The 21,653-nt window shown below is 43.6% G+C and overlaps 1 protein-coding gene across 6 annotated transcripts in view; it reads right to left on the bottom strand.

Moving 5' to 3' along the window:
* LOC105492419 (WD repeat domain 33) overlaps positions 1-21,653 on the bottom strand; it is a 110,874-nt gene that overhangs the window by 7,185 nt on the left and 82,036 nt on the right. For 4 of the 6 annotated variants that reach the window (XM_071072520.1, XM_071072519.1, XM_071072522.1 and 1 more), the window contains 11 exons: positions 17,440-17,566; positions 15,846-16,000; positions 15,673-15,751; positions 15,118-15,228; positions 14,048-14,142; positions 13,753-13,839; positions 13,214-13,353; positions 12,465-12,617; positions 9,698-10,786; positions 7,280-7,388; positions 3,223-3,661 (listed from right to left, as the gene is read on the bottom strand). In XM_071072520.1, the coding sequence (XP_070928621.1) occupies positions 3,223-3,661; positions 7,280-7,388; positions 9,698-10,786; positions 12,465-12,617; positions 13,214-13,353; positions 13,753-13,839; positions 14,048-14,142; positions 15,118-15,228; positions 15,673-15,751; positions 15,846-16,000; positions 17,440-17,566 (2,584 nt within the window). The remainder of the gene's footprint in view (positions 1-3,222; positions 3,662-7,279; positions 7,389-9,697; positions 10,787-12,464; positions 12,618-13,213; positions 13,354-13,752; positions 13,840-14,047; positions 14,143-15,117; positions 15,229-15,672; positions 15,752-15,845; positions 16,001-17,439; positions 17,567-21,653) is intronic. The other 2 variants (XM_071072523.1, XM_071072524.1) reach the window with 1 other exon arrangement.

Here is a 21,653-nt window from a genome sequence, read left to right as displayed (position 1 = left end):
TACTTGTCATTATCATCTACATTTGTATGATGAACATTTATGACTTATATAATCAGACAAATGGGGGCACAGATCGTGTCTGCCAACCATACTGGACCTGTTTGTGGGTAGGGGCTCTGCCATCTGCCCCAGCCCACAGCCTCCACCCAGGGGCAGGCCTCCGTGGCCACGAGCTGCACTCATGGCCCTGGCCCACAGCTGGCAGGCACACAGGCCAGCATCTGGCTTAGAGGCAGCCATCCACTGGCCAGCCGGCAGCCTGGAGCCCTGCTCAGTGAGCAGCTTCCCCTTCTCTCAGGAATTCTGGAGCCAGGAGACTACACTGACTGGGAGCATGGCTGAGGCACGCAGGGTACCAGGAGGCCTGTGCGAAAGAAGAGAAAGTGACCTTCTGGCAGCGCACACTAGAGGCAGCGGCGCCGCCCTCCAGGGCCCCTCTGCATGAGCTGCGTGGCCTCCTCCCAGGCCGAGCCTCTGCTCTTCCTCTAGTTTCCATGCCATTGCCTTTTACCCTAATCTTCTACTTGGAAGATTTTCAAACTTGCAGTAAAGCTGAAAGAACAGTACAATGAACATCCCAGATCCTCCACCCAGATCAATCCCTTCTTAATATTTTGCCACACGTGCTTTATCTTCTCCGTCTAGCTACTCATGAACATGTTTTCTAAACCATTTGAAAATCAGTTGCCAAAAGGAGCTTCACCCCTAAATGCTTCAGTACGTTTCTTCTAAGAACAAGGACTTTCTCCTATATAACCACAATACCTCTACACTCTTATACACCAGCCTAGGCTGTGGGTCTGCACGGACAGATGAAAGACAATACAAATCAAGACAGGGTGTCCAGGCATGGTGGCTCACACCTGTAATCCCAGCACTTGGGGAGGCCGAGGCAGGCAGATCACTTGAGGCCAGGAGTTCGAGACCAGCCTAGCCAACATGGCTAAACACCATCTTTACTAAAAATACAAAACAGCTGGGCATGGTAGCGTGTGCCTGTAATCCCAGCTATTCGGGAGACTGAAGCACAAGAATCGCTTGAACCCAGGAGGCGAAGGCTGCAGTAAGCAGAGATTACGCCACTGCACTCCAGCCTGAGCAACAAAGCAAGACTCCCTCTCAAAAAAAGAAAAAAGAAAAAAAGACAAGGTAAAATGTAACATTTTGCACAAGATGCAGAGATTCAATAAGCCAGTGAACATTATGTAGATGTAAAGCTGTTCTAGTCATAAAAAGCCATGTCAAAGGTAATGCTTGCATATCATTAAGAGAGGGTCTTAAAAACACTGGGAGCCCTTACATCTTTATTTTTAACCTCCCTATCTCCGCTTCCCAAAACAATTGCTTCCTTAGCCCTCACTATGTCATGCTTCCGGGCCTGTCATCAGCCATGCTTTTCTCACCACCCCTGAGGGTGGGCTGGCCAACCATAACTCAACCACCAACCACTATATATATATATGTCTCGCCCTGTCACCCAGGCTAGAGTGCAGTGGTGCAATCTCAGCTCACTGCTACCTCTGCATCTTGGGTTCAGGTGATTCTCCTGCCTCAGCCTCCCAAGTAGCTGGGATTTACAGGCACACACCACCATGCCTGGCTAATTTTTTGTATCTTTAGTAGAGACAGGGTTTCACCATGTTGGCGAAGCTGGTCTTAAACTCCTGACCTCATGACGCCCACCTCGGCCGGCCTCCACAGTGAGCCACTGTGCCCAGCATTAACTACCTATTCACAAGAAGAGTAAGAAATGGAATGAAAGGGCCAGGCACGGTGGCTCACGCCTGTAATCCCAGCACTCTGGGGGCTGAAGAACGTGGATCACTTGAGGTTAGGAGTTCAAGACCAGCCTGGCCAACATGGTGAAACCCCATCCTACTAAAAATACAAAAATTAGCCAGGCGAGGTGGCGTGCGCCTGTATCCCAGCTCCTCAGGAGGCTGAGGCAGGAGAATCACTTGAACCCGAAAGGTGGAGGCTGCAGTGAGCTGAGATCGTGCCACTGTACTCCAGCCTGGTGACAGAACAAGACTCCGTCTCAAGAAAAAAAAAAAAAATGAGATGAAAGGACATGGATAGCTAAGGAGCAGTCAGAGACTACAGTAAAAGCGGAAGTGCTGAAGAGCATGGGCCTGAAGCCCATCTCCGACATCTACCACCTGCCAGACCTCGGAAAGTCAAGACACTGCTCTTACTCTGTCTGAATCAGCGTAAGATGCTGACAGTCGCACCTATCTCACAAATTCTTTAAATAAAATGAGGTCATTAATTTCCTAAATTAAAACAAATTCCTTGAATTAAATGAGGTAACATCATCTGACACAAAATAAACAATTATCATCATCTTTAATATTCTGAGTCTCACTTGAGATTTTACTATTTCCTGGGTGTTTGTTTTGTTTTGTTTTTCTGTTAAGAGACAGGGTCTTGCTCTGTAGCCCAGGCTGAAGTGCAATGGCATAATCGTAACTCACTGTAACCTCCTGGCCTCAGCTGATCCTCCCACCTCAGCTTCCTGAGTAGCTAGGACTACAGGCGTGCACCACCACACCCAGCTAATGTTTAATTCTTTTTTGTAGAGATGGAGTTACACTATGTTGTTCAGGCTGTTCTTGAATTCCTGGCCTCAAGTGATCTTCCTGCCTCAGCCACCCAAAGTGCTGGGATTACAGGCATAAGCCACACTGGTCCTGGGCTAATTCCTGTTTCTTTCTCCACATTTCTTCTGTTCCTTAAACTCCCCAAGCAGGCTGAGATGAGTGTTCAAGCCTGATCTAAGTTTAACAGGAAGATTGTTTTTCAGTTTAAGTTTGTTAAGATTATTGGGCAATTACACAAAACTTGCATCTATTTCACAACCCCTTTATTTCCAATCTAGGTAGCTGCCTCATATTTCATCATTCTAATCAAGAAGAACCTGGAAATTTTAAGTCAGATCCCAGCAAGTCTTGTAGTATACTGATCCTCCTATCTCTTTAAAAGGACCAAAAAATAAATAAATAAGCAAAACGAAAAAGACTTCTAGACAGCAAAGATTAAAACAAGACTAAGGTTAAAAAAGCACACTTTTTTTAAAAGTCCAAATGCAAACTCTAGAGAGTGTAGGGCTAGTAATTGATGTAATTCTCTTTCCTCAAGAAAAAGAAGAAAGAGACCTTTGTGGAGAGAGCAGGTAAAAAGCTCCACTGAAGATGGAATGGGCCCACAAAGTATCTGTCCCACCTTTCTTCTCTGCGCCCTCGAAAACGTGGGTCCTCGGGATCCCGGGGGAAACGGTCGTCTCCGGGTCTGCGGCCTTCCCACGCCCCCGGAGGGCCTCGGGCTGCACCCCGGCCATCCCCCTCGCTGAATTCCCTGTGATCGGGGGGAAACGGAGGCCCAGGGCCCCCTCGCCTCCACTTCTCTTCTTGCGGTAAAGGTCCTCCTCGCCCCTCAAATTCACGTAACCGGTGGCCAAAGCGCTTGTCAGGGTGGAAGTCATCTGGTCTGCTGAAGTCATCGGGGAAGTCTGGGTGAGGGCCACGCCTATCAGGGGGACCCCTGCAGTCCTGGCCACCCCGGAAAGGCCCCCTCTCGGGCCCATGCTCAGGCCCGCCGCTCTGCTCATGCCGCCTCTCTGACATCGGGCCCATGTGATGATTTGGAGGGCCGCGGGATTCACCTAAAGGAAACAAAGCTGACTTTTACCATGTCTTCCAGGAAACCTGCCAACATAGGTCTGATCTGTAGCATCTCCACATTTCAGAATACATTCTTTATTGAGAATGGTTTCCCTCCTTGGCTCTCAGCTTAGTTAGGAGACAAATGTCCCTGAGGCATTGTATAATAGAACAGGAGCTTTGGGGTGCAGATTTCAACTTCATCACCCACTAGCTAGGGCAAATTACTCATCTCAAATGAGATCAGCAGTGCCTCTCCAACTCTTAGTTTACACTGGAAAAATGAGAGAGCCTCCTGGGCTTCAGAAGGAGCCTCCTTTATCTGCCCCTATTCTTTCAGGCATTTCATTAGGGCCACCTGCTCCACATCCAAGGCGGACACAACAGAGGAAATTAATGCTGCAGGCCAGGAAGCGCACCAAGAATTCACCTCTGCACCCGTCAACAGGGCGCCACTGCCACCCATGCCATCCCTCCTCTAACCCCAAAAATTCACCTCTGCACCCATCAACAGGGCGCCACTGCCACCCATGCCATCCCTCCTCTAACCCCAAAAATTCACCTCTGCACCCATCAACAGGGCGCCACTGCCACCCATGCCATCCCTCCTCTAACCCCAAAAATTCACCTCTGCACCCATCAACAGGGCGCCACTGCCACCCATGCCATCCCTCCTCTAACCCCAAAAATTCACCTCTGCACCCATCAACAGGGCGCCACTGCCACCCATGCCATCCCTCCTCTAACCCCAAAAATTCACCTCTGCACCCATCAACAGGGCGCCACTGCCACCCATGCCATCCCTCCTCTAACCCCAAAAATTCACCTCTGCACCCATCAACAGGGCGCCACTGCCACCCATGCCATCCCTCCTCTAACCCCAAAAATTCACCTCTGCACCCATCAACAGGGCGCCACTGCCACCCATGCCATCCCTCCTCTAACCCCAAAAATTCACCTCTGCACCCATCAACAGGGCGCCACTGCCACCCATGCCATCCCTCCTCTAACCCCAGCTTGTTGCACTTGATTCCTCTGTAAGGTGCGTGCAATCCCGGCCTCTCAAACACCTGCCTGGCGACCACCCTGCTGGGCTCAGTGTCGGGGATTTCTGCACCTCTCTATGAATGTTGTTCCTCATCTACAATATTCTCACCATTCTTTGAAGACAGTGTTTGGAATCCCACTAAAGTTTTCTAAAATATTTGAAAATATGTGCCACAGTGAAAGTACTGAATAAAGATGGAAAGATGCCAGTTAAATGTGTGATGGTTAACTTAGTTCACCTCCTAACTTGGAAGGGACTGTTTTCCCAGCTGCTGAACTACTGCAGCTTTTGTAAATGTTTACCTATTTTTGGTCAACATACAGTTTAAATCAAGCACTTTTAAAAAGTAGGTAGTAAAAGGATACTCTTGATTCTAAAAACAAAAACTGTGTTTTTAAAGTGAAATTCCTCCAATAGCCCAGTTTATGCCTTTTACTGCTTTTCCCTGGCAATAAAGACAAACCCCTCCTATACCCCAGCCAGCCATAATTCTCACCTCCCCGCCAACAGCATCCCTCCTCTTTCTTTTCTTTCTTCTTCTTCTTCTTCTTCTTTTTTTTTTTTTTGAGACAGAGGCTTACTCTGTCACCCAGGCTGGAGTACAGTGGCATGATCTCAGTTCACTGCAACCTCCACCTTACGGATTCAAGTGATTCTCCTGCTTCAGCCTCCCGAGTAGCTGGGATTACAGGTACTACGCCTGGCTAATTTTTGTATTTTTAGTAGAGACAGGGTTTCACCATGTTGGCCAGGCTAGTCTTGAACTCCTGACCTCAAGTGATACATCCAGTCAGCCTCCCAAAGTGCTGGGATTACAGGCATGTGTCACTGTACCCGGCCCCTCCCTTTTCATTTTCGTTCATTTCTATTGCCTCTTTCAATTCTTCCTTACCATGCAACATATATAAAATGCTTGGAAATCTCAGGATAAAAATGTGCCATTAAAGGAGGCTCTCTTTTCCAGCTCTTTTCCGTCTGTCTCATTTACCCGTCCTCTCCCCTCTACTCAGCAGTTTGCAAAGATCCTAGCTCCATTTCCTTCTGGTAGACAGGCTCCTTCACTTCTCAGTGTGTTCCTGCAGCTAATGGCTTCTTCACTGACATGATGTTGTTTGAACTTAGTGTAATCTCAGAAACAGCAGACCTTTGGAGTAAGGAAGCTAAACATATTCCGTTTGGACTTACCTATGAATATTAATCCTCCCATTACCTCTATCTGTTTAAAAGTACCCTGCTCTTCAAGGAAAGAAACCCACCACTACAAATTAGAAGGGATGTGGCCACCAGTGATGGGGCAGCGGCGGCGGTTATTCCAGTAGGGGATGGCAGGGCCACTTTCTCGGCTCTCCCTTCTCCCTTTGGTCCCTGGGAGGAGAAAGGAGGAAGAGAAAGAAAGGGGGCGGGGGATAAAGAGAACAGGGAAAGAGCAAGGATGAGAGGGAAGGAGGTGGAGACAGACACAGGGCAGGGAGAGGAAGAGAGGCAGCTCTCAGTTTGCTGATGGCGATGGCTTGGGGGGTAAAAGACTCTCCTTTTGTTTCTCTAGTTCCCTGTGGGCCACCTGCCTTCCGTAGAGCCTCTACTGCCGCTTCCACACAATGGGAAAGCAGTAAACACTCTAGTTCCCTTATCCCTTTCTTACCTCTAATATCACACATCAATTCAAGATTAGCATAAATTCACAAAGTCCCAGGGCTGTAATGCTGACAAGAACTTTTCTTAATTGGATAAAATGGGGGCAAGAATCTTAACATGTACTACACAGTGCTGTGGGCTTAGCCAATTAAAACTGAGAGAGTAAAGTTCTGTGAAGGGCAACCTCTGCGGTCCTCCTGATTCTCCAAGTTGTGGTTTCTCCCTGCTATGAAGTGTGTGTCGAACATAACACAGTGTTTCCTCACTCCCCTCCATCCACACTCTGAGTCACCCCCTCCAACTCTCCCCAACAGCGTGCTGCCTACCACGCTCCTGCTCCAGCTCCGGAAGGATTAACTCTAAACTTCCAAACAGCCCCACATCTCAATACTAATCATTCTCATCTCTTTCCTTTTCATATCAACAACCTGAGGAACCACATATGGGTAGAGTGCTTTCTTCTTTTCAAATGGTGCACAACTACATAACCAGCTAAAGAATTCAATATATGACAGGATTTGGGAGGACACGGTGTGATAATAAAAGCACTGTCAAAAAATTTAAGCAGAAACAATTCATCTCTTCAGGATGGTAGAAACATACATATGCACTCAGTGAGCACAGGAACCACCTGCATTGGCAACAGATGGGCAAGGCCAGCCCTGCCACACAGGCACGACTGCTGGAGCCTGCTCGGGTGCCTTCACTGTCAGCTTCTGGGGTGAGGGGCCTACTTCCTCTGGCCAGCGCTGCTGCCTACTAAACAGATCTAAGAAAACAACCAAAGACAAAGTTCCTACCTGAATGACCATGCCCTTATTTTGCCGAGAGGTTCAAATGACCAGTCTATCAATGACTGACCAACAAAACTATTTACCGTAAACTGTGCACAAAGGTGGTAGAATATAATATTTTATTCAGCTGAGCAGATACTTACCTTTGTTGGGGCCAGGTCCTTGTCCAGGGTTCAGAGGAGGAATGCGACCTTGTGCTCCCTGCTGCCCTAGGCCTGGTATCAGGGGTGGGGGGCCTGTGCTCTGTCCTTCCTGAAAATATGTTTTTAAAGTGAGGGTATGAAATCACAGGCTTGTGCTACATAAATAGCGATTGTATCATAACATGACAACATAAAAACACCCAGTAAATATTTAGCTAGTGAGATGACAGCAACATTGTCCTTAAATCAGGAGAAAGGAGATACCTCTCGTACTATAATAATTTTTTTAAAACACCTGTATTTTAAACCTGTTGACAACTTTTATTTAAAATTAGATCTTTACTTGTAATGCCAAAAAAGAGCATTAATGGAATGTCAGAAATCCTAACACAGTAACACTAAATTAAACCAATTAAAACAACTGGTTTAAGGCCAGGCGCGGTGGCTCAAGCCTGTAATCCCAGCACTTTGGGAGGCCAAGATGGGCGGATCACGAGGTCAGGAGATCAAGACCATCCTGGCTAACACGGTGAAACCCCGTCTCTACTAAGAAATACAAAAAATAGCCGGGCGAGGTGGCAGCGCCTGTAGTCCCAGCTACTCGGGAGGCTGAGGCGGGAGAATGGCGTGAACCCGGGAGGCGGAGCTTGCAGTGAGCTGAGATCCGGCCACTGCACTCCAGCCTGGGCTACAGAGCGAGACTCCGTCTCAAAAAAAAAAAAAAACAAAAAACAAAAAAAAAAACAACTGGTTTAAGTAACTGGTCTGGTTAATGTGAAGCAAGTTATATTTCAGCATATAAGGAAAAAGAGCACGAATGTTCATCAGGCAACTTCTGAGATCTGAAATGCACTACAAAGTATCAGATCTTCAGACTCATTCTACCAGTATTTCTATAGGTCAATTAAAATTTCAGAATCATGCTTTCCATGTATAAAATCTTTTACTACACGGTACAATAAAAAATCTCATTGAATTGTCCCAGAAACTCAGGCCTGTCCTTGTGACTCTGACATGTTTCAGTTATAACACAGTAGCTAAAGTTCACATTTTTTTAATCCTCCAAAATGAAAACTGTTAATTTACTACCAGAAAGTTAGGAAAACAGCTGATAATAAATATTACACACACATACAACTGAGCAGTAAATTAATAAAATATATAATACTTCAAGATTTAGGGCAATTTAGAATGGCAATCCTCTATTTAATTCATCCTAACTTCTGAGAAGTGCTGAATAAAAATCTGGAAATAACTCAGATGCCATCAGATTCCCCATTGCTATGACACTTTTAGGTTCTGGAAGATCTACTTTAGAATAGTAGATAATTTGTTTTAGCTAGTTAGTTGAGTTCAGGGAACCCAATGGTCATCTTTACATTAGGGATTCCTGGTGGTATTTGAAAAACCAAAACAGATTGTGCTTTCTACATCCGTAGCATCCCCTTTCTCCAAGTGGCTCAGGGAGTCAACATTCGCTTACTCACTCACTTCTGGTCCACAATGGACCAAAAGTGAGTTTTCAGGGACACAACTCAGTTATTCATACCCAAATAATGCCTCCAGACTAAGAACTTGAGAAAAGCATAAAGTGCACATAGCTGAGCAGTATTACATCTATTTATGCTTACGCAATTCTTTTTGTAATTCACTCCCCCAAGCAACCTGAACTTCACAGTATCTCTCAAGCACAAGCTCAGCAAATGAGCAATAAAAATTGGCTAACAAAAACAGAGTCCTCAAAAAAGGAGAATTTCTACAGAAATGCTCCTTCCTGCAAATACTGTTAAATGTGAGCTGAAAACAACTTGAGCAGAGTTTCATCCAAAGGGTCACCATTTCCAGAATGCTCAGCTCAATTCTGGAATCACAGGTCTCGTTTATTTCTATTCACTGTAATAAACAGAGTGAGGTATACAGTCTATAGTATACTCATGGTTAAATATTCCATCCTATCTCTTCAAAGCAGAGTTGGTGACTCAGTGGCTGGCAGGCCCATGGAACACCAGGCTGCAATGTAAAGGGCCCGGAAAAGGAGGCATGACAGCCTCAGAGCCGACCGCCATGTAAAACATGCTTCCTCCTCAGGGTCACAGCTCTCCTGGAGCCCTGGGACAATCATCAACTGTACTCAAATGAGAGCTGACCTTTTCTGGAAGAAACCCTATTACTAAAAAAAAGAAAAAAGGTGAGAAGTAAAAATGAATACTGAGATGGACTTAATGGGAGTATAACCTAACTCATCATTCTTATGATTTCCTTCTTCAGCCAGGATGCTAGTATCTTACGCTACTGCCACTACTTGGTAAGTATTTATATCCAGCTGTGACCCTTTTCCACACTACTCAGCAGTATCGCTTCTGTGCAGAGCGTATTTTCCCAGTGTGGTAATGCCTGTAAGTTGGAAATGAGTAATACCTGGTTGAAGGGGGCCCGGGGCCCATCACCTAGCAGAGGCGTTTTCTGTTGCTGGAATGGTATAGGCCCTTGAGATGGATGTGGCCCTCTTGCTGGGTTCTGCTGTCCCTGAGGTCCGGGGGGTCCTTGCATGCCACCCTGGGGTGGAGGTCCTAAAGAGCCCTGGGGTGGCCCCTGCTGACTTTGTGAGCCTGGAGGCCCTCGCAGTTCCTGGGGAGGTCCCAGCATTGATCCTTGGGGCGGAGGCCCCTGCATGCCTCGGATCTCCTGAGGACCTCTCATTTCCTGAGGGCCGTGTCCCAGCAGTCCACTCGGAGGGTGAGGTCCTCTCATCTCTTGAGGCGGGTGGCCCATCATCATCCCTTGGGGAGCAGGACCCTGGTTCTCCCGGGGGCCTGGAGGCCCCTGCATTCCTCTTGGATTCAATCCCATCAGAGGTCCCTGAGACACAGGACCTTGGATCCCTTGAGACCCTGGCCCGCCTTGGATCCCATGAGGATGAGGAGGTCCTTGCATTCCTCTGGGACCAGGTGGTCCCTGCATACCTTGAGTACCCGGAGGCCCCTGTGGGCCCAAGTGACCCTGAGGGCCAGGTGGACCTTGGGGGCCTATGTGACCCTGTGGGCCAGGTGGACCCTGAGGACCCATATGACCTTGAGGACCAGAACTACCTTGTGGTCCAGGTGGCCCTTGAGGTCCCAAAGGGCCATGAGGTCCAGGATGCCTCTGCATTCCTTGGGGCCCATGCATGTCCTGAGGCCGTGGCAACCCCTGGGGCGGGCCCTGGGGTCCCTGTGGTCCCATGAATCCTTGTGGCCCCCCACCTCCCTGATGCAGTGGAGGACCTTGTGGTCCCATTTGTCCCTGGGGTCCAGGAGGCCTAAACTGTCCCTGTGGACCTGGAGGCCCCATCTGAGCCATGTTCATTGGCATCTGCTGAGATGGATGGGGCTGTTGAAAACCTTGAGGAATCTGAGACATTGGACCTTGTCCTGGAAAAGGCTGGGGTCCAAGGAGAGGGGTGCCAGATGAGGGAGGAGGCTGAATTTGCTCAACTTGTTTCTGTGCAAGTCTTTCAATTTTAAGTTGCTGGAAAGAAAGAAAGAAAAAAGCATGTTGAATAAATAGGCCATAACCCTTGAAAATGACAATATTGCTGTCATGTATTCCATTAGGGGACTCTTAAAATAAACATAAAAACTGCTCAAACTCTTCATTCTCCAGTGGTAATTAGGGTCCATGCAACACTCAAGCACTGTAAGAAGTTTTAGGTTCTTTCTCATTCTTTTTAAGTCCTGGGACACAGCAGTAAGGATTTTTTTTTCCTTATTTTTTTTTTCTGTCCCCCAAGCTGGAGTGTAGTGGTGCAATCATGGTTCACTACAGCCTCACCCTCCTGGACTCAAGCGATCCTCCCACCTCAGCCTCCGGAGTAGCTGGGACTACAGGCACGTGCCACCGCACCCAGCTAATTATTATTATTATTAGTAGTAGTAGTAGTAGTAGTAGTAGTAGTGGTAGAGATAGGGTCTTGCTGTATTGCCCAGGCTGATCTCAAACTCCTGGGTTCAACTGATCCTCCTGCCTCACCTCCCAAAGTTCTGGGATTACAGGCGTGAGCCACTGTGCCTGGCCTAGTCAGGATTATTTATGTCCATCTTGATCAGGGAAAGCCCAATAATTCACCACTTTCATCATTCTTGGTAGCTAACACAGGTAGGAAAAATAAGAACAAGCTACCTGCTATATGAGCTGACAAAAAAGAAAAAGTCTTTCATAAATAGGTGAATTCAAATTAAAACTATGTTGGCTTTATCTTTTCAATTTAAAATGTATATTTAACTTAGATCTACTCACTGCCCCACTAATTCCGTTTTTGTTGTTGTTATTGTTGTTTTTGAGGCAGAGTCTCACTTTGTGGTGCAGGCTGGAGTGCAGTGGTGAGATCTCAGCTCACTGCAACCTTTGCCTCTGGAGTTCAAGTGATTCTCCTGCCTCAGCCTCCCACGGTCACTGGGACTACAGGCATGCAACCACCATGCCCGGCTAATTTTTTTATTTTCAGTAGAGGTGGGGTTTCACCAGGTTGACCAGGCTGGTCTCGAACTCCTGATCTCAGGTGATCTGCCTGCCTCGACCTCCTAAAGTGCTGGGATTACAGGTGTGAGCCACCACGCCTGACCCTAACTGGGTTTTAAAAGTCCAAGATATGACTCAAGGAAGTCACTTTAAAAAAAAAAGTTACTCGGACGTGATGGTGCGTGTATGTAGTCTCTGCCACTCAAGAGGCTTAATGTGGGAGGAGCACTTGAGCCTGAGAGGCAGAGGTTGTAGCGAGCCATGATCGCACCACTGCATTCCAGCCTGGGTGACAGGGCATGACTCTGTCTCTAAAATAAAATAAAATAAATAAAAAAAAATACATAAATAACACATTTTTTAAAATTTTATGAAACAGGATTCTCTTGGAAACTAGTCTTCTAGCATAGCAAGAGGAAATGGCGGTGCTTGTCAGACCATCGGAGAGTCCCCTCCCTTTTCCTTAAGAGCATATCAATAAAAATGGCACCACTACCGTCTTAGCTCATCCTCGATTCCCCCCTAAAGAGCTCCACACACCTCCAGAAGCTGTGGGTTAGTATACTGTAACCCTCTTAGCTCATCCTCGATTCCCCCTAAAGAGCTCCACACACCTCCAGAAGCTGTGGGTTAGTATACTGTAACCCTCTTAGCTCATCCTCGATTCCCCCTAAAGAGCTCCACACACCTCCAGAAGCTGTGGGTTAGTATACTGTAATGTAGCCATCTCTTGCTCAATTTCTGCTTGTGTTTTCTTCTTCTCTTCCAATTTAATGTCTTCTTTTCTGTCATTCAGCACCTCATTTGGAGCAGGAATTGGAACTTTATTTTGCATCCAAGCCTTGGGAAAGAAGAGAATACTAAAATACACCCTAAGTATGAAAATCACAATGATAAAATGAGAAAACCACTCTACAATGTCATTTGCTCAATCTAACCTCCGAACCGTCTTTCTTTATACCTTTTCTCCATGACTCAAGTACATGGCTCATGCTAATTCTTACTGACATATTACTAGGTAGAAATTACTATGGTGATAAAAGCTGTAAGATACTGCATGTTATTAAGAATGCAAAGCTTGCCAGCCTTTTCACAGGGTACATGCCCTTTGTGTTGAGGGGACAATTAAAGCAGAAGATAGATAAACAATGGAGAAGAGAATCAGCATGCTCCCATACTCCCTCTGCTCCGTGCCTTTCTTCTATTTCCTCTCATAGCATGGATGATAATAAGCAGGTGAGGACAGAACAGAGAAGACTGATAACAAACTCAATACAACTGCAAAGCAGTAGATGAGAACCATGTCTAACAGTGCATGAATATGGGAAAAATGCTCCAGTATAGAAACAACTTCAACGGTGAGATAATCCAAGAGAAATGTCAAACTAACCAACCAAAACCTCTCTGCGTGGATGAGGTGGAATCACTTTTACTTACTTGCTGGAACTGAGCAGGAATGGGTTTGGCATAAGGAACTTTCTTCTGAGGTACTTTTTTCTGATCCTTTTGCATCACTTCCTCCATCCCCCAGTCTAAACCTGGAATTGTCATTTCAATTTCATTTGATTCATCTTTCCCTGTAACCATAAAGAAAAGTGGTTTGCCTCTTTTTTTTTTTTTTTTAATTATTATTATACTTTAAGTTCTAGGGTACATGTGCGTAACGTGCAGGTTTGTTACATATGTATACTTGTGCCTTGTTGGTGTGCTGCACCCATCAACTCGTCATTTACATCAGGTATAACTCCCAATGCAATCCCTCCCCCCGCCCTTGCCTCTTAAATAAAAGAAATTGGCCACTTGATCAATGAACACATTATTGGAAGAACAGATTTTAAGTATTATGCCGTTTGTATAATTTTTATCAACATTTCTCAACATAAATCATTTTGGTATTTCAATATATTTATCAGGAAGATAAACAGGTCAAGAAAAAAATTTATAAAAATAAAATGTATCTGTGTAACTTCTCTTACCCATCTGTTCTTGTTCCATAGCTAATTTTAGTTGTTCTGGTATTCCCATTCCTGGAATTACTGCCAGGCTATTAGGTTCAAGGTCATCTATAAACAGTAATACACCATTGTCAATAGAGAATTTGTAAAAGTAGTGACTGATAAAATTAATGCTTTATAAAAATGAATGTCACCGATGATTTATAAATAAATCTACTATAAAATTAAAATTCATTTTGTATAATCTTCCCAACATCTAACACTTCTATAACAGAATACCAGATTTCAAAGAAGGACAGATGTGCAAGAGTCTCACCATATTCTACTCCATCTTCAGACATTCCAGGTAAAAGGTTTAGATTATATCGATCTCGCATTTTATCACCTGGTCGGTTTCGAGTCCAGAATTTGCTGTAAAAATAATTAGAGGAGAAGAGAAGCATGGTTTCAGTATTTTTCTGGGCACTTAACAGTACTAGGCAGACCCTTGGTAAACACAACAAGTTTTTACAATTTGTTTCTTCTACAAATTTAAAATGTGAGGTCATACACTTTGGCTCACATCTGTAATCCCAGCACTTTGGGAAGTTGTGGCAGGAGGATTAAGTCCAGGAGTCCAAGACTAGCCTGGGCAATATAGCAAAACCCTGTCTCTACAAAATAAAAATCAAAAAGTTAGCTGGGTGTGGTGGCACACACCTGTAGTCTCAGCTACTCAGGAGGCTAAGGCGGGAAGATGGCTTGAGCCCAGGAGTTTGAGGCTGCAATGAGCTGTGTGATCTCACCACAGCACTCCAGTCTGGGTGACAGAATAAGACTTTGTCTCTTAAAATAATAATAAAAATAAGAGTAAAATGTGGGGCCGGGCAAGGTGGCTCACGCCTGTAATCCCAGCACCTTGGGAGGCTGAGGCAGGAGGATTGCTTAAGCCCAGGAGTTCGACATCAGCCTGGGCAACACGGTGAAACCCCATCTCTACAAAAAATGCAAAAATTAGCCAGGTGTGGTGGTGTGCGCCTATAGTCCCAGCTACTCAGGAGGCTGAGGTAGGTGGATCACCTGAGCCCAGGGAGGTTGAGGCTACAGTGAGCTGAGACCGCACCATTGCATGCCAGCCTGGGCAGAGACCCTGTCTCAAAGAAAAAAAAAAAAAAGGAAAACTTTTGTTTTAAGTCAGAAGGCAAAACAAAATTTGAATAGCCAAAACCATATTCAATACCCAATCTCTTTATTGCAATATAAGTGTTTGTAAACCACTACAAAAATGTTCCCAAGAATAAGTTGGAATATAAATTAATATATCAATCAACCAATAAAAATAAACCCATACAATATTTATTTCCTGTTGCTCCATATAAAGCTTTGCTATTTCAATATAAAGCTTACCTAGTATGGTCATTTGAGCCTGAGCAGAGAATATGCCCAAGAGGATGCCAGGCCAGACTCCAGATCATCCCTTCGTGGGCCATCTCCATCCCACCCACTTCCTTCTCTACCCTGCAACAGCACCAAAGAGAGAAGACTTTTTCACAAAATTACCCAGCTCCTCCCTCCCCCTCGAAAAAGACATTTTCTGTTACCCTTAAAATGAAGCTACCAAAGCCTGGACTTGGACTCTGGTGAATTCCACATGTCTCAGGGGTACTGGCTTGTCATTGCCAAAGGACATTTACCCTTTCATCCAAAGAACACTTCATAGGGGAAAAGGCTGCAAGCATTTAGAAACTAGGAAATCTATTTTATTCCTCCTTAATGACTTCCATATCCACAAACAGAGGTACATTTTCTATTCCAGGCTGGATTTAGAATCGAAAACTGCAAGCAGTCTCTGATATAGGATATATGAACACTCAAAAAAGTTACAAAACTATCATGTCTGCACACATTCAGGTGCTCTCTTCACAAAATACACGACTTTTTCACATACTAAATCTTACATACCCGACATGCCAGAATAACAAAGAGCCGTCAGAGCCTCCACTGGCAAACAGTCCTTCATGAACAGGATGCCAGGCCACAGCTGCAGAACACACACAGGGGAAAAGACACAGCGGTCAGGATTGGAGAATGCCATAGGTGCCCTTGTCAAAGAGAAGCGTCTCACAGCCACTGACCTGTGGCTTCTTTCTTATGACCTCGGAAGACTTGAAGCTCTTCTTTTAGGTTTCTGATATCAAAAAGTTTACAGAGATGATCACGTGATGCTGTGAGTAGCCAATTGCCATTAAGGTTTAATTTCACTTCCATTACTGTGTTTTTATGGGCATGACTAGAAACAAAGTATCAAAAAAAAAAAAAAAAAAAAGTCAGAATTCAAAACAAGTATAAATATAATGACCATTTTTGATGAAAAGCGAATGGATCAAGATGGCAAAGAGGTTCGGCCTAGAAGCAATAAAGCCTGTAACATTAAAGGATCACAGTTTTAAACACACTGAAAAGAAACAGGTCAAGGACAGAAATAATATGCACTGCCCAGACAGACAGCTCTCATCAACCAGTTAAAACAGCAGCAGAGGCTGGGTGTGGTGGCTCACGCCTGTAATCCCAACACTTTGGGAGGCCGAGGCAGGTGGATCACCTGAGGTCAGGAGTTTGAGACCACCCTGGCCAACATGGTGAAACCCAGACTCTACTAAAAATACAAAAATTTGCCAGGCGTGATGGCGCATGCCTGTAATCCTAGCTACTCAGGAGGCTGAGGCAGGAGAATCGCTTGAACCCAGGAGATAGAGGTTGCAGTGAGCCAAGACTGCACCGATGCACTCTAGTCTGGGTGACAGAGTGAGACTCTGTCTCAAAATAATAATAATAATAATAATAATAATAATAATAATAATAATATAGCAGCAGAGCTTCCACTGAACAGTAAAATTTATCCATGAAGGGGAAGCACATGAACACAGAAATTAATATTCAATAAAGCTCATTACATTTCAAAAATTCCATAAAGTTTCTCTAATTAAGACAAAGCATAAAAATGGACTGGAAAGTTTGAAACTTAATTTGAACTAAAGACAATGCAACAACCCTTGGCCTGCACAATGGACATATCCAAGGGAAAATTCACAAGGCATTCCAGGTTGGCATGGCCATTGGGGTTGTACAACAAAGCAGCCTTGCTCCAACCAATTCACTTTGAATATGGTCCTCTTCCCAGTGGGAAAGACCAGGAAATGGATGCTTCGTCAAAAAAACGTTAACATATGCATGTAGTTGTGAATGTTCACAAATAACTGAAAGAGAAAGCTAGATTACATAGCTTACATAAGTAAGCACATCAGACAAAAAATGAGAACTGGTTCAAAACCAGAGGAAAACCCTCTCGAAATAGATGATGTGAGATGGAGAAGGCTGGGCCGTGTCTAGTAAGGGGCACACGCATCAACTCCTCACAGTGCCACAAGGTATTCTGATGACAGACAATAGGCTAGAATAGTAACCACCTCCCTCCTCATCCTCCTCCCCACCCCCATGTAACAACCAAATTAAACTTAGGTCTACATGGCAGGACAGAAACAAGCCTTACTTCATTAAGAGTTCAGAGATGAATCATACTTAATTAATAAGAAGTCTATAGATCCAAGTCCATCTGTTGCCTAAATGACTTTTCCAGAAATACAGAAGAGAAAACAAAGCTAAAAGTTAAAGGATACACTGCTTTGCTCCCCTTTGCTCAGAGGCCAAAGTGGGGCTCCTATCACTTACAGTGTTGCAAGACTCTGCCCAGTCTTGGGATCCCAGAACTTGATTGGCTGTTGACTATCTTTACTTCCTGAAACAACTAACCCTTTGGTTGGATGCCAGTCTACACATTTCACATCAGCACCATGCCCTGTCGGAAACAAGTTAGGATTAAAACCTAATTAGTTATATGCATGTAAAGCAATTTAAACCAAAGTAGAGAAACCTAGTAAATGTTTTGCTCTCAGCGCTCAGTCAACTGAAAACTTTTTTTGTGAAGACTTTTTGGCCTCTGCGTCTGGAAAGTGTTCAGATACAGTGTCCTCTCCTCCTATGTCAAGACGCGCAGCAGCCAGTCCTCTTCTCCTGGGGCCAAGTGCATCTTCCCACCTACTTGCCGGGAGGTCAGTCGAGGCTTTTGGAGGCTGACCTCTCAAGACCCCATTATGGAAAGCTTTTGAAGCATCTCATGTTGTTCCCGATTACCCTGATTCCAGGGCACAATCTCTGTCACTCACTTCAGTTGTCCCACTTGGTGATAGTTCTTACAGACGAACTTGATTCAACCTGAATTTAGGACTTTGGGACCACCATTTAGTTATTTAGGACACCACTTTCTAGATGGAATGACAGGAAAAGCCAGCTTTCAGCTCCTGTTTACTGAAATGCAGGAGAAACACACTCTTTGCTTGATTCACACATGTTGTGACAGTTAGATGAGGTAATAATAACAGCTATCCTACTGCAGGCTTGCTATATTTTAGGCAGTGTAATGAGCACATGTAAGCATCACCTTTTTAAATCTTCACAAAATCCTGAGGAAAGTATTAGCATTATCTCCATTTTACAAGTGAAGAAATAGAAGGGCTGGAGGGGTTAAATAACACATCCTAGATCCCAAAGTCAGTCAGCAAGAACAGGAGCGAGTCTCTGAGCCTGGTCCATGGGATTCCAGGGATGGTTACTTCAGTAACCACCGTGCTAGAGCATAAGGTCACTTCACAAGTGTAATAGATTAACTTACTAAAAGTCACAAACGTGAAAGTCAGTTTGCAAATTTGAAAAAGATGGGTATGATTTTTGACGAACTGGATGCTGTACAAAGCCCCAAGAATATTTTATATAACGAATGAACTAACAAGCAGGTGAGGAGTGAGGAAGAACATTCAGAGCTTCCTTCTCTGCCCTGGATCAAATCCAGCTTCTGTGAAGTTCTGAGGTGGAAACAAGGAAGGATACGGAAGAATAGAGACAAAGGGAAGTGAAGTGGGAAAGAAGAAATGGGTTAGAGGCACCGAAAGTGATTGGTACCCGTTCATAAGGGGAGACATTTGGGTCTCAAATGGACATAGGTTTCTCCCAACACAATACCCCATACTGGCAAGCATGTGGGGAGGTAACAAACAATCTGGAGAACAGTTTGGCCGTGTGTATCAAAAGTATGAGAAAGTGCATCTCCTACAACCCAATAATCTCATGTCTTAGATTTTTATCATGAGGAAATAATGGATGTGCAAAAGGATTTGTCTGCAAGGACATTTACTGATTCAATTTATTTTTAATAGAACACAAATATATTACAAAATAAATTGCAGTGTGGCATATGTACTTAAAGGAATGTGATGCACCTATTATAAACAACCCTATAGATGATTTAATGGCATGATTAAAATGTTTGAAATTTATTAATAAAAAAAATACACCAGTGTATACCATCACTGTAAAAGGCCAACAGTCAATAACATGAGTGACTGTGTGAGCTTATCTAAATAAAAGAAAAAAGCCAGGAGTCTAGACACCAAATTGTTAACAGAAATAATATTAAGCTGGAAGGTGGTATTGACTCTCTCTCCCCATGTTTATTCTATATTTTTATATTTTCTACAATGAACATATTTTGTAACTGGGATCTGAGGATGGGAAAGGGGAAGAGGGGTTTTGCTGTTGCTTTGTCTTTTAAAAAGAAAAATAACTGAAGATGGAATAATTGAAATATAAATACACTTCAGTCTCCCTTGTCCCTTGTTTGCCTTAAGAAATGTTAATTAATGATTTGCCCCTGAAAAGGTATGGCCAGGGAATTTTAAAACTCTATGGGCTACTGTCACTCAAAAATAAGTATTATGTATAGCTATGTACGCATTAATCAATCAAATTTGGGATTATAGGAAATGCCTGGGAAAGCAGTTTCAAATTACAACGCACTATACGAAAAGTTCATATTCTTAAGAGCCATCTCTACCCTCATCTTCTCTGGGACACGTTTATTACATAAAGAACGTATGTCTGTTTAGTTTTAAGATATGTTTAAAGAAGCATACGTAAAAACAAAAAACTATGAATCCAAAAAGGAACCACAAAATACATTTCAGCTGCTTTAATGTTGTTTTCTAATGTTCTCTAAAATTTATTAAAATTTAAGCAAGTGAGGAATCTCATGAATTTACCCATGTTCATACACATCACAAATATAAATCAAACTGGTCCTGATTCTTGGATATAATTTTATTCATCGCTCTTCTTAATAAAACAAACAATACTAGCAAGCCCATATACTTAAGTGTAGTGTTATTCTAAGCGAAGTCTGTGTAGTGACTCATTTTACATCTGAAGACTGTAAAGCGCAGACAGACTAAAGAACTTGCTTGGGACCACACTGATGATATGGGGCAGTGCAGAGATCTGGATGCAGGGAGGCCCCAGAGCCTCTGCTCTTAAGGACTATGTGATACTGCTTTCTTAGATACGAAAAGGTTAATGTAAGAATTACAAGAGCAGAAAAAACAAAACTGTGTCACTTCCTATTTGCTTCTCTATACATACTCAGTGCAGAATGGTACCTAGCAGACAGTGAATTGGAACAGGGAGAGACTATTCTCTTTTTTTGAGACGGAGTCTCGCTCTGTTGCCCAGGCTGGAGTGCAGTGGCGTGATCTCGGCTCACTGCAAGCTCCGCCTCCCGGGTTCACGCCATTCTCCTGCCTCAGCCTCCCGAGTAGCTGGGACTACAGGCGCCCGCCACCTCACTCGGCTAATTTTTTGTATTTTTAGTAGAGACGGGGTTTCACCGTGTTAGCCAGACGGTCTCCATCTCCTGGCTTCGTGATCGGCCCACCTAGGCCTCCCAAAGTGTTGGGATTACAGACGTGAGCCACCGCGCCCAGCCGACTATTCATTTTTCAGCCTTTAAATCATTTTACTTTTGAACCACGTTCATGTAGTATCTAATTTTTCAAATTAAATACAAATAAATGAAATAAAGTTACTTAAGAAAATATATGAAAAAAGTATGTGTAGCATGCTAACATTTATAACTTAAAAACAGAGGGATACACACCCACACCCCTTTGCTCAAAAATGCATACCATGTGTGTCTGAAAATACAAAAGAATCTGATAACATCAACTGGCTCCAAGAACTAGGTAGACTGGGACACAAGGGAAAGGAGATTTTTCACTACACACTGTTCTGTAATTTTTCAACTCTGAAACACATTAATGACCTATTGAGAAAATTCAACTGAAAAAAATTTACTGAACTTACTATATAACAGTGGATTACCTCTGGAAAGTGGGTAGGAAATCTTTATAAGCAGCATATATCATTAAAAGAATGTTTTAATGTAAAAAAGAAAAATAAATAGATTGCATATCAATTTTCTTCTATTCCAGCTTAATCTATTTATTTTTCTCTTTTACATTAAAACATTCTTCAGGAAGAAGTGACTGAATTTTCAGTGAAATGAAAAAAAAATTTCAAATGATAAAATTTTACCCTCACATGTCAATGTTGATATATTTAGATCCAGAGGAATAAGACCAGTAGAAATTCATCCTAATAATTTAACTGGATTTTAAAAAACCTTTGATATGTAAAAGGTGGCACTTGAAGTCTTATTAATAATAGCAAAAAAATGGAAACAAAGTTTAGAAGTGGAATTATTAAACAAACTTTGCCACAGCCAAAAACTATTAAAATGAGGATTTTTGAGACAAAAAAGTTCATGAAATAATGTGAACTAAAAAGCAAGCAAAACAACACACATACAAACTATACATATAAATACACATTTTTATAATCATCCTAACATATGTATACTTGTACATTTTGGTATGGTTACCAAAATGCAGATACGGATAGGTAGAAAATGAAAATCACATTGAGAATAATGGAAACAAAGATGAACTTCTATCCACATTTCCTCTAGTATAATATTGTAGTTTTAAGAATAAACAACA

Source organism: Macaca nemestrina, chromosome 11, assembly GCF_043159975.1.
Source record: "Macaca nemestrina isolate mMacNem1 chromosome 11, mMacNem.hap1, whole genome shotgun sequence".
In the NCBI taxonomy this organism is placed as follows: domain Eukaryota; kingdom Metazoa; phylum Chordata; class Mammalia; order Primates; family Cercopithecidae; genus Macaca; species Macaca nemestrina.
Note: the sequence above shows the minus strand (reverse complement) of the source record. Positions and strands in the feature narration are given on the sequence as shown.